At 61.9% G+C, this 11,388-nt stretch overlaps 2 protein-coding genes across 3 annotated transcripts in view; both read left to right on the top strand.

The window, feature by feature from the left end:
• KNDC1 (kinase non-catalytic C-lobe domain containing 1) overlaps positions 1 to 4,833 on the top strand; it is a gene marked incomplete at its 5' end in the record, with an annotated part of 58,483 nt that extends 53,650 nt beyond the window's left edge. For both annotated transcript variants that reach the window (XM_082607700.1, XM_082607699.1), the window contains 4 exons: positions 1,398 to 1,520; positions 1,604 to 1,663; positions 2,408 to 2,565; positions 3,618 to 4,833. In XM_082607700.1, coding sequence (XP_082463826.1) covers positions 1,398 to 1,520; positions 1,604 to 1,663; positions 2,408 to 2,565; positions 3,618 to 3,849 — 573 coding nt within the window. In that variant the 3' untranslated portion in view covers positions 3,850 to 4,833. The remainder of the gene's footprint in view (positions 1 to 1,397; positions 1,521 to 1,603; positions 1,664 to 2,407; positions 2,566 to 3,617) is intronic.
• A 4,541-nt stretch (positions 4,834 to 9,374) lies between these two features.
• UTF1 (undifferentiated embryonic cell transcription factor 1) lies at positions 9,375 to 10,536 on the top strand (the record flags this gene model as incomplete). The annotated part of the gene is made up of 2 exons (XM_082610949.1): positions 9,375 to 9,930; positions 10,043 to 10,536. The coding sequence occupies 2 exons, from the start codon at positions 9,375 to 9,377 to the stop codon at positions 10,534 to 10,536; spliced, it is 1,050 nt and encodes a 349-aa protein (XP_082467075.1).
• Between the last annotated feature and the right edge of the window lie 852 nt (positions 10,537 to 11,388).

The following is an 11,388-nucleotide window of genomic DNA, read 5'->3' on the forward strand; positions in this document are numbered from 1 at the left end:
AGTTCTGAAATACACGTTGTTCCACTTATTGGGTGTCACTGTGCTGTCAGAACAACCCGGGAGACTGACTTCTACATTCATAAGCTCTGCTCTCAGAAAAATTTGTCAAAACTCTAATTTGGAGCCAGAGAATGTAACGGAAGGCTAATAAAAGCCCCCGGTGGTAACGGTGCATTCCTTCCAGATCACATCCCGGGGTGGGGCAGGCGGGGGTGAGACAGTGGAAACACAAGGTCAAGAAGAAAAGGAAATAGTGTAAAGTATCTCACCTTCAAGAAAAGCTTCCCTTTTTGTAGATGAATAATGGTGGGACTGAAAGCAAATCAGGACTCTGGCTTCATCAGACAGGTGTAAAAGTGACGGAACTCGACAGCCAAGAGAAGGAAGCAACCTAATATCCGTCGATGGACAAATGGATGAACAACGTGGTACACCATCCACCCTGTGAAAATATTCAGCCCTATGAGGGAACCAGATGGTGACACAGGCCACGACGGCTGAGCCTTGAGGGCAGGATGCCGGTCACAAGAGCAGACCCACTGTGTGACTTGACCGGTACGAGGCTCAGCAGTGAGGGGACAGCTCTGCCTGGACGGGCTGGAAATCGCCTACTTTGCATCCATCTGAACCTATGGAGAAAGTGATGAGGTGTCAACGTAAGAAGCAGGAGTGGGTACATGTTTTTCAAGATCCTTTAAGAGGCACTCGAGCCAGACAGCTGGGAGGCGACGGTGCTGAGTGACCCCCAGTGCCCGTCCTGTGACCCAGACAAGGGTCAAGCCCAGGAGAAGGGTGTCTGGTTGGGACCCGCAGGCGATGTTCCCACCTGAAGGATGCCCCTGGCCGTGGCGACTGTCCACAGGGTGAGGCAGCTCTGAAATGAGGGGGTCAGCTGAATTGTCCAGAATCTTCTGGAAGTTGCTGGAACTGTGTAAAATCCACGCGCTAACTGTGGGGCCGTGAGCCAGGCCCCTCAGGTCTGCTCAGAGAGGAGAATCCCACTGGGGTAGCAGGGGCTGCCGTGGGGTGTTCCCATCAAATCCGGTGAATCTGCCCTGCCGACCAATCACCCCCGAGGCGCTGCAACCCCGTCCCGCTGCGGACTCGGCTGGGCGGACGAGAAGCTGAAATCAGCTCCCCGTTTGCCTCTGGACACCTCGGCTCCATCTCCCCGAGTGGGGGTGCCCTTCCCACTCCTCCCATTTGACCTGAGCAGAGATTTGTCCCGGGAGAGAAGCGAGATGGACTTTGCACACATTTGTGCCTTTGCTTTCTGGGCCCCGACGCCCTCCCCTGCACGGAGGTGGGCGCACCGCCCTGCACCCTGACGCTGGCCCCTGTGCCCTGGTCCCTCGTCTGAGACGGAGGACGCTGAGTGTCTTGTTCTCTGGTTTCAGCTGCAGGTGAACCTGCTCTCCAAATTTCTGCTGATTGCGAAGTCTTGCTACGAGCAGAGGAACTTCGCAACAGCTATGCAGATCCTGGGCGGCCTGGAGCACCCGGCCGTGCGACAGTCCCCTGTGAGTCACCCGGGGGGCCCGGCTGTAGCCACCCAGTGGGCACAGACAGGGCTGTAGGAGTTTCACCTGTGCTTTTATTTTAGGCCTGGAGAATTCTACCCGCAAAGATAGCAGAGGTCATGGAGGAGCTGAAAGCCGTGGAGGTACCCCTTTGCGTGAGCTCCTGGGCAGCTCACATCCTGGGGGAGGGGGGGATCACCCGGCAGATCCTGCATCGTGGCGCCCACCTCACGGCCCCCTCAGAATCCTGCGTGGCCCCCCCATCATCTCCCCCGGGGCCTCGGCCGCTCACCTGGGCAGAGGTGGCAGGGTTGCTCCAGGGCCGTGATTCCAGCCTGGGGTGCAGGTGCCCTGAGGCCCTGCCTGAGCTTGGCCGACCTACCTGCCTCCTGGCCGGCCCTCGTGAGATCCTAAATGAGGACACGCCCTCTGGATGAGGGGCATTTCCCAGACTGAGGAGGCGGGAGTGGCCTGCAGCCGGCCCCAGACTGCCGGTGGGGGGACTGCTGTGTGTCCTCGGTTGCCACCACACCCAGGGGTCCCTGCAGCCGGCCAGCCCAGCTCCCAGTCTAATTTGGGCAGTGGGGTCACCTGGCTCTTTTCTGGAGAGGAATTTGCCACCAGCAGCAGGAAGCGCACGGCTTTCTGGTGGGGGTCAGTGTTCCTTTTGTGTCTGCAAGCTTTAGACATCTGGACTTTCCCCAACCCAAGAGCCAAAGTACGTTTTGGACTGGCTGATAAATCGGGGTGCTGTAACCCCCTTGCAGCAGGAATACAGGCGCCAGCTGGGATTGGCCGGGCTGAGCCACCCCCTGCTGGGCACCTGGGCTGACCTCTCACCTGTCCGTCTCCCCCACCCTCCGCCCTCGCCCCTGGCTGGGCCCCAGGTTTTCCTGAAGAGCGACAGCCTGTGTCTGATGGAAGGACGGCGCTTCAGGACCCAGCCCACCCTGCCCTCAGCCCACCTCCTGGCCATGCACATCCAGCAGCTGGAGACAGGGGGCTTCACCATGACCAACGGGGCCCACAGGTGGAGCAAGCTCAGGTGAGGGGCCCACAGATGAAACAAACCAGGTGAGGGATCCACAGGTGAATAAGCCAGATGAGGGGCCCACAGTTACAAGCCAGGTGGGGGACCCAACAGGTAGAACAAGCCAGGTAAGGGGCCCGAAGGTGAGCAAGCCAAGTGAGGGGGCCCACAGGTGAAATGAACCAGGTGAGGGGCCCACAGGTGAACAAGCCAGGTGAGGGGCCGCCCCCATATCTCCTGTTCCCCTGAGACCTAGGCCGCCTTGCCCCTCACCCAGCCCTCACCCCAGCCCAGGCCTCCACACCCTCTCCCCTGGGTGACCTCCAGCCACCTCCTTCTCCACAAACAAGGGGTAAACAATTCGTACAGTCCAGCGTCCGCAGCCCTAAACACTGCCCCAATGTTGCCGTGACCTCCCTTCCTATTGGGAGATCCAGGCGCACCCAGAATGCCACCTCTGTGCGACCACCCTCCCTGACCCCCCAAGCCACATCTCCCCTCTCCCTACCTCTGCTGTCCCCCTTGGGGCCCCTCCGTAGAGCTGTCCGGAGGATTCATTGTCAGTCCCCACCGTTCAATGGCCCGGCACACCTGCGGACCCACCTGGGAGGAGGAGACTGGGGGGCTGTTGGTGACGACCACCACCGTGACCCTGCCAGGGACTCAGACACTCCCAGCCAAAGGCAATCGTTGCTCCTTTTGGCCCCGGAAGGCACAGAGGTGCCCTCGGAAGCCCACCCTGGGGCCGGCCGGCCGCTCCTTAGGAGCTCCAGGCCCACGTCCCTCCGCAGCGCCCCAGGCCCGCACTGCCTCTCAGGACAGTGCCACCCTGTCTCCAGGGACACCCTCCCCCCACGACCTTGCACCCCACTCCATCCTCTTCCCCCACTTCATCGTCCACATGGCAGTCAGGTGGAGGCCGGGCAGGCGTCAGGGTCAAGGGCGGACTGGTCCCTCGGAGTTTGGACTTTGATGCGGCCTGGTTGGGACAGTGCCTGACAGCAGGCTGGGAACCCACTGGCTGCAGACTCGTGCAAACTCACGTTTCGTTTCTTCCCCCAACAAAGAAACATCGCCAAGGTGGCGAGCCAGGTCCACGCGTTCCAGGAGAACCCCTACACGTTCGCCCCCGACCCCAAGCTGCAGTCCCACCTCAAGCAGAGAATCGCCCGATTCAGCGGGGCCGACATCTCCATTCTGGCCGAGGACAGCAGGGCTGGCTCCCACCAGGTGGCCAGCGAGAAGCACCCCAAGAAGATTCAGGACAAGCTGCGGAGAATGAAAGCCACGTTCCAGTAGCGCCAGACAGCGGGTCTGGGTGTGGAGTCCACACCGAGGACAGACCTGGGGCGGAGGGGGCCGTGCCTGCCGTGTCAGACAGGGGCCCCCACGGCCCAGGAGGGGCACCAGGGCGGGAGCATGGGCTCAGACCCAGACCCCGAGAGACGGCGCCAGGAGAGGCTGAGGGGGGTTTCTAAGAGAACTTTTAAATTAAATTGAAAGATTTAAAATTTAAACCAAAATAGGGTGAGTAAGCTCCCCAGGAGCCGAATACCCATTTATATTTCTCAGAGATAAACAGGTTTCACTCAATTCTCTGGCCATTCAGCCCCCAGAAACCCCACACCCCAGCACCCAGCTCAGGCTTTAAACCCAAGCGCCCACTGAGCAGTGTTCCCACGAGTCTGGTGTATGTCTGCCCAACAACGAAGGGCCAAGACTGACCTCTGACCCCCCTGCCAACCACAGATTCCAGGGGGTTCTGAAACCTTCCCTTGGGGCCCCTGAGGCTTCCGGGGGCCCAAGCCCCACCCTGGGCTCACAGTCCCTCCCTGCCGGACCTCCCCCTCCTCCAGCCCCACCCCCTGGCTGCTCACCCAGGCCCAGGTGCGGGTGCCAGAGCCTCGCAGCCCTTCCCGGCAAGAGGCCCGGCCTTGCCTCCGTCCCAGCCCGGCCTCCTGCTGCCGGAGGGTGCCTCGTGGCTCCACACTGGCAGCTCCCAAGTGCCCCGTGGCCCCTGTGCCCACCGCCCCACCACTGAGAGCACTTCCTGGTGGGGCGGGTACACCTGAGCCGAGGCTCTGCTTCCAAAGCATGCAGGACTCAGACAGCCGCTCCAAAGCAGAGACACAGCCTCAGGGGCACGGAGAGCTTCCCTCTGCCCTACCTGGGGGCCTGGGGGCTGTAGGGCCATGGCCGGGTCCCCCCAGTCTTCAGCAGCCATGCACGTGATGCGCACGCCCACGCCTAGCTCCCGAGGCTGCCGTCACCAGCGCCTTCTGACAAGGAAATGAAGCCTGCTGCCTCGGTGGTACCGAGCTCTTCCCCAGGGCTGCTTCCAAACCGCGCTGGGCCAGGGGCACGGGACCAGGACAGCCCGTCACACCTCCACAGCAGGGAGGCCAGAGCCCTGGCACCATCCCAGGCACCAAAGTTTTTACGTTGCAAATCGCTGCAAGACCCAATACTGTTCTTTTAAGTTTTGGAATTAATGATTCTTTTTTTTTTTTTTCCCAAATTATTTATTTATTTATTTATGGCTGTGTCGGGTCTTCGTTTCTGTGCGAGGGCTTTCTCTAGTTGTGGCGAGCCGGGGCCACTCCTCATCGCGGTGCGCGGGCCTCTCACCATCACGGCCTCTCTTGTTGCAGAGCACAGGCTTCAGACGCGCAGGCTCAGTAATTGTGGCTCACGGGCCCAGCCGCTCCGTGGCATGTGGGATCCTCCCAGACCAGGGCTCGAACCCGCGTCCCCTGCATTAGCAGGCAGATTCTCAACCACTGCGCCACCAGGGAAGCCCTGGAATTAATGATTCTTTAGCGCCGCCAGCTCATGGTATTTCTAGGAAAACCATCACCTTTGAGAAAACACTGAACTTCTATTGTCAAGATGTGTCTTCCCACACATATTCATTCGCGACATCTACGTCCCGCTTTCTTGGAACATGAGAGGCACTCCTGGCCCTGCAAACGTGGCTTTTATATGAGAATTTGGTTCTGCAGATCAACTCCTACATTTTCAGGATTTGAATTCAACAAAGATAGCGCCACAAAGCCTGAAACGAGGTTAGCATCCAGCGCAAATAAACATTCCAACTGTAACAACCGGTTTATCTGGGGGAGCAGCCAGGCTTCGGCTCCAGCACGACTGCATGTCGCCCTCACATGCGGTTTAGGTTTCTAAATAAAGTCATTTCTACCAAGATGGCCTTCGCGGGCTCCTCGTGTTTACCTGCTTCGTGGGTCAGGGTGGCTTCTTCAAGCCAGACGAAGACGTCTTCAGGGCTGCTCATGAAGGCGGGAGGGGACGAGGGGACGAGGAAGCTCAGGCCACGGCGATGTCCTCTGATGGTGCACAGAGGGCGAAACCCCACCACCCAGGGCCCGTGAGCAGGCAGACTCACCCCGCTGCCCGGGACATATCTGCCGCTGGAGGAGGAGACAGCCAACCTCCCACAGTCGCTGACCTGCCAAGGCCTCCGGGCACCACGGCCCGCACCTGTCTGCCACAAGCCCTGCCCATCCTGGCGTCCGGCCACCCAGACCTCGTCCGCAGCCCACAGGCCAAACAGCCGGCTCATCCTTGCCGGGGGCAGGCTGGGGTGTTTCCGGGGCTTGGTCACCACCGGGAAGGGTCCCAGTGGAAGAGCTGAGGGTTGGTGGACACCAACAAAGACGGGGAGATGGTGGGGTCGTGTTACTATGGACAGTAGTTGCCGTGGTCACGTGGCTCTGGAGTCCGGGCCGGGGCGGGGGGTCCTCAGCCACTTTAGAACCACTAGACCCTGGTCCCTCTTCCTCCCGAGACACGACTAAAGCACCAGGAAGACCGGCTCTCCCTTCACTACACCGGCTCTGATCACATCAACACGTTTTTCTGAGAACTGCCAGCCAGCACCCCAACCAGCCACCCCCAACCCCGTGCAGCCCCTCCTACGCTGAATGGAGCCCAGCCCTGCGCACCCAGGCTCTGGGGAGGCCCCCGCCACAAACGGGGTCCCACTCCCCCGTGCCCGGCAGGCTGGGATCAAGCCCAAGGCAGCCCCCGGGCCGGCACCAGCACCCGCCACCCGGAGAAGGCTGGTGGGACCCCGGCAGTCAGGCCATCGCCTGGGACACGGGCTTGGAGTGGCCGGTGGTGCTGGGGTAAGTGGCCGAGGGGCTGGCTGGGTGCTGGCCACACCCCTCCCTGTGGCTCGTGTCCTTCCGGCTGCTGTCTGACACCTGCTGCAAGGACAGCGGGACTTCTCCTGGGACGGGACGGCTTGAGCTGCCACCTTCCTGCAGCCGCATCTCCTCACTGCCTCTCCCGCTCCCCAGGGGCTGGACCTCAGTGACCGTGGGGAACACTGTTCTGAAGGGAGACTGAGCTGAAGACAAAAGAACTGCAGCGAGGACCGCACCCCAGCTGGGAGCAGCTTCTCCGGCACCAGGCCAGCCCTCCGAGGCTCCTCTGTGCCCTCGCTGGGGGGTGGGACGCGAGTAGACAGCTGGAGACAACGAGGGCACCAGGCCTCCTACCATCCAAGAAAGGATCTCACGAAGCCCAAGGTGCGAGGCGGTCAGGGACCCGAGATACAGGTTGTGCGTGGTCCACTTCCCGGCTGCCACCGCAGGATCTCAGTCACAGCTTCGCTGACATGTCGGGGGATGGCTCTCTGCTGTGGGGCTGTCTTGAGCCTGCAGGATGTTTAGCAGCATCTCTGATCTCTACCCTCTAGATGCCAGCAGCACTGCCCCCTGCCCCCAGCTGTGACAACCAACAATTGTCCAGACATCGCCAAGTGTCCCCTGGGGAGCAAAACTGCCCACAGAACCACGGGCCCAGAAGCAGTGACACCCCAATAGCAGCAGCTGCATCCTGTACCCAAATCTTGGTTTCCAGATACCATTCAATTCTCCAAGAAAAGGAAATGGCTGATTCCAGGGCTTGAGTGGGGAAAGTACCAGATGAGCCATGAGCTAGGAAGTGCTCAAAGCGGGGCTTGGGCGTGGGAGGGTAGATCACATCAAAAGGACACGGGACAAAAGGGAAAGAGCTGTGAAGACTCCCCACAGCCAGAGCTGGACTCTCTGAGCCCCCACGTACGACAGTGATGGGCTGTGTCCCAGGAACAGGACAAACGTCCATGCGTCCCCACTGGAGTAAACGGACAACTGAATGAATAAATAAACGGGAGGAACTGGGAGAAACCCAAACAGTACATGTGGTTGCCCCAGGAGGTGTGGTTTGTTACCCCCTCGAGTGTGGGCGGCAGGGGACCTGGTGACCAACCCCCACTGCAGGGCAGGACAGGAAGAGGATGACCTGACAGTGGGGAGAGGCAGGCACCGCCTTAACCGGAGATGGGGATCAGCATCATGGCCCCAAGTCTGCCGACATCATGCATCCTAACACGAACTAATAAGATGGCACATCACCTCTGGGGTCTCGTCCCAGAACCCAGAACCCCACTCTAATCATGAGAAGACAGCAGACAAGCCCAAATTGAGGGACACACCACAAAACACCTGACCCGTCTCCTCAAACCGTCAAGGACATGGAAAACAAGATTTAGAAACGGCCACGGCCCAGGGGAGACTGAAGGGACAGGATGACTAAATACAGCTCAGCACAGGGATGGGATCCTGGGACAGAAAAGGGACATCAGCAGAAAACCTGGCACAACCCAGTAAGTCTGCGGTTTCGTCAACGCTAACTTCTTAGCTCTGCCAAAGTTCCAGGGACAAGTAAGATGTTGGGGCCTCTGTGCTGACTGTGCAACTCAGACACAGAATTATCCCAAACTAAGGAGTTTTATAAAACTACTGTAGCTAGTATACAGAAATACAATTGACTTTCGTTTATTTTTGTATTCAATGACCTTGCTAAGCTCATTGATTAATTCTAATAATGTGCCTGTAGATTGTGTACTTTCCACATATACAACCATCTCATTTGCAAGTGGCGGCTGTTTTCCTTCTTCCTTTGCTAGCTCTCTACTTCCTACTCCTTTTTCTTGTCTTATCGCTCTGGCTAGGACTTCTAGAATAAGGTTGAGCAGAAGCCATAATGTTGGGCATCCTTGTCTTAGTCCTAATCTCTCAGGGGGGTAGAGGCTCAATACTCTGTATTAACCACAATGTTAGCTGGAGCCATTCTTTATCAGAATAAAGAAGTTTCTTTCTGTGAAGTGTGTGTGTGAATTAAGACACTACGTCTGACCCCTGGCCTGGCTCTTTATCAGATCCAGCAGAAAGCTGCCAGCAGGCAGTGATGAACACCACCTCCTGCACAGACTAAGGCCACATTAGGAAGAGGGGGCGGGGAGCAGACCCAGAACACAATTACGTTTACAAACAACATCTAGGGTGCACCAAAGGATAAAGGAGAAGGCTCCAGGGAGCCTCTGGAACTGGAATGTTCCATGGCTTCATCTGCGCAGCGGTGAAAGGTCATGGCACATGCGTAAAGACAAATCAAACCTTGCGCGCCCAAGGCACGTAACCATATTTGTTTGTACCGCAACTGAGCAGTTTAAGAAGTACAGACGGCGGTTGGGAGGGTTCTTCCCTGCTGGGCGGGCGGGGGCAGAGCTTTGCTCCAGGCGCTCAGGGCCTAGGGGCCCAAAGACTGGCCGGGAGACCCAGGCGCCGGAGCAGCCAAGTTGAACTTGGTGCGCGGAGGCGGGGCGGGGCGGGGCGGAGCGGTGGGAGGGCCGCCTAGACCCTGCTGGGCTCCGGCGTCCGCTCCGACCGAGGCCGGACGCGCAGGGCCCACCGAGCGTGTGTGGGCGGCTTCTCCCGGGCCTCGGCCCCGAGCCCCGCGCGCCCGCCGGCCCCGGGATGCTGCTCCGGCCCCGGCGGCCGCCCCCGCCTGCGCCGCCGTCGCCCGCCAGCCCGGACTCCGAGCCGCGGCTGGCGGGGGGCGTCCCAGGGACCCCGCCCGGGAGGCCCGCCTCGCCCGGCGCGCTGGCGGCGCCCGCGCCCCCCGGGTCGCCCGCATCCCCTGGGTCACCCGTATCCCCGGGCTCGGCGCAGCGCACGCCCTGGAGCGCGCGCGAGACGGAGCTGCTGCTAGGCACGCTGCTGCAGCCGGCCGTGTGGCGAGCGCTGCTGCTAGACCGCCGCCAGGCGCTGCCCACCTACCGCCGCGTGTCGGCCGCGCTGGCCCGCCAGCAGGTGCGGCGCACGCCCGCGCAGTGCCGCCGCCGCTACAAGTTCCTCAAGGACAAGGTCCGCGACGCGCACGGTCAGCCACCCGGGCCCTTCGACGCGCAGATCCGCCAGCTAATGGGGCTGCTGGGCGACAGCGGGCGCAGACGCGGCCGCCGCCGTTCCCCCGGACCCGGGCGCCCCCCGCGCGGCCGCCGGCCGGCCGCCGCCGCGCCCGCTGAGCCGGGTAGGTGGGCTGGGGTGGGGGAGGGGCGAGGCGCCTCGGACCGGGGGAGGTGGGCTGCGGGCCGGGGGGAGGGGCGGGCGCGCCTCACGCGACCACCCGCTCTGCGTTCCAGGCGACCCACCGCTGCCCGCCGCCCGAGACCCCGACGCGGACCCCGCCTGGACGCTCAGGTTCAGCCCGTCGCCGTCCAAGTCTGCGGACGCGCCCCGCGCCCCCGGCTCCCCGACGGCCGCTTCCACATTCACCCCCGCGCCCGGCCGCCCCGAGGACCCCGAGACCTTCCGCGCCCCCGGCTCGCCGCCGCCGCCGCCGCCGTCGTCCCCTGGTCCCACCCGGGAAGATCCCGACTCGCCGCCTGGTCGCCCGGAGGACCACGTGCCCCCGCAGTCCGCGCCGCCGTCGCTGAACGCCGCCCTTCTGCAGACCCTGGGGCACCTGGGCGACATCGTGTCCATCCTGGGCCCGCTGCGTGACCAGCTGCTGACCCTGAACCAGCACGTGGAGCAGCTGCGCGGCTCCTTCGACCAGACCGTGTCCCTGGCCGTGGGCTTCATCCTGGGCAGCGCCGCCGCCGAGCGAGGCGTCCTGGCCGACCCGCGCCAGTGAGGCCCGGCCGCCGCGGTCCTCTCTGCAGGGCCGCCCCTCGTCCCTGACCCCTCCTGCGGCCCTCCCCCACCCCTAATCTAGGTATGGGTTAAATAAAAAGATTGCTTTTTCCGACTTAATCCTGTGAGTGTGTGCGGGCCCCGCACTGGGTAGGAACGTAGGGCTGGAGGTCAGGGCGAGGTTAAAATGGCCTCGGGATCCCGGGGAGGGGCCAGGAGGGCTGGGGTGGGCTGGGGCCCCGTTGGGATGCTGCCCGGTCCTACCTACCCTGGCAGGCCAGTCTCCAGTGGGGAGGGGGCTGTGGGCACGTGGAACCCGAGGTCGGGGCCCTCACTGCACGCCAGCTTCTCCAGGTCTCCTGCCCCTGCCCCCGAGACTCCCCACCAGTCAGACCAGCCATGGTGGGTGAGCCCGGCCGAGCGGGGAGGAGGAGGAGGGAGGGTCCCGGGAAATGGCGACGGCCGGGCTCAGCGGAGCCGGTGGGGGGAGGTACGATCAGTCTCCAGCGCCCACCGCCTGCCGCCCAGTGAAGAGTCTGAGGCTCTTGGCTGAGTTGGGTCAGGGAAAGAGGTGCGGCGGGGGGAGGGGCAGGAGAGCTAACGCACGCCCAGGGAAGGTGCTCCTTTGGTCGCCAGGGAGGTGACTGGGCCGGGGGCAGCTGGGGCTGGGGGTCTGAGATCTTCGACCTTGGCTGAGGCCAGGGTCCCTGCAGTTTCAAGAGGACTTTATCAAAATCGCCCCAGGAGCATTTTCCAAATAGTAACTGAGGACCCCACCCCGGGCCGGTGGATCAGACCCAGTGGGGACAGGGCGGGGCCGGAGGTGCTCACAGCCGGGTGGGAAGGAGGAAGT

The sequence above is a fragment of the Mesoplodon mirus genome (genome assembly GCF_964341445.2).
Source record: "Mesoplodon mirus genome assembly, chromosome: 2".
Classification (NCBI taxonomy): Eukaryota; Metazoa; Chordata; class Mammalia; order Artiodactyla; family Ziphiidae; genus Mesoplodon; species Mesoplodon mirus.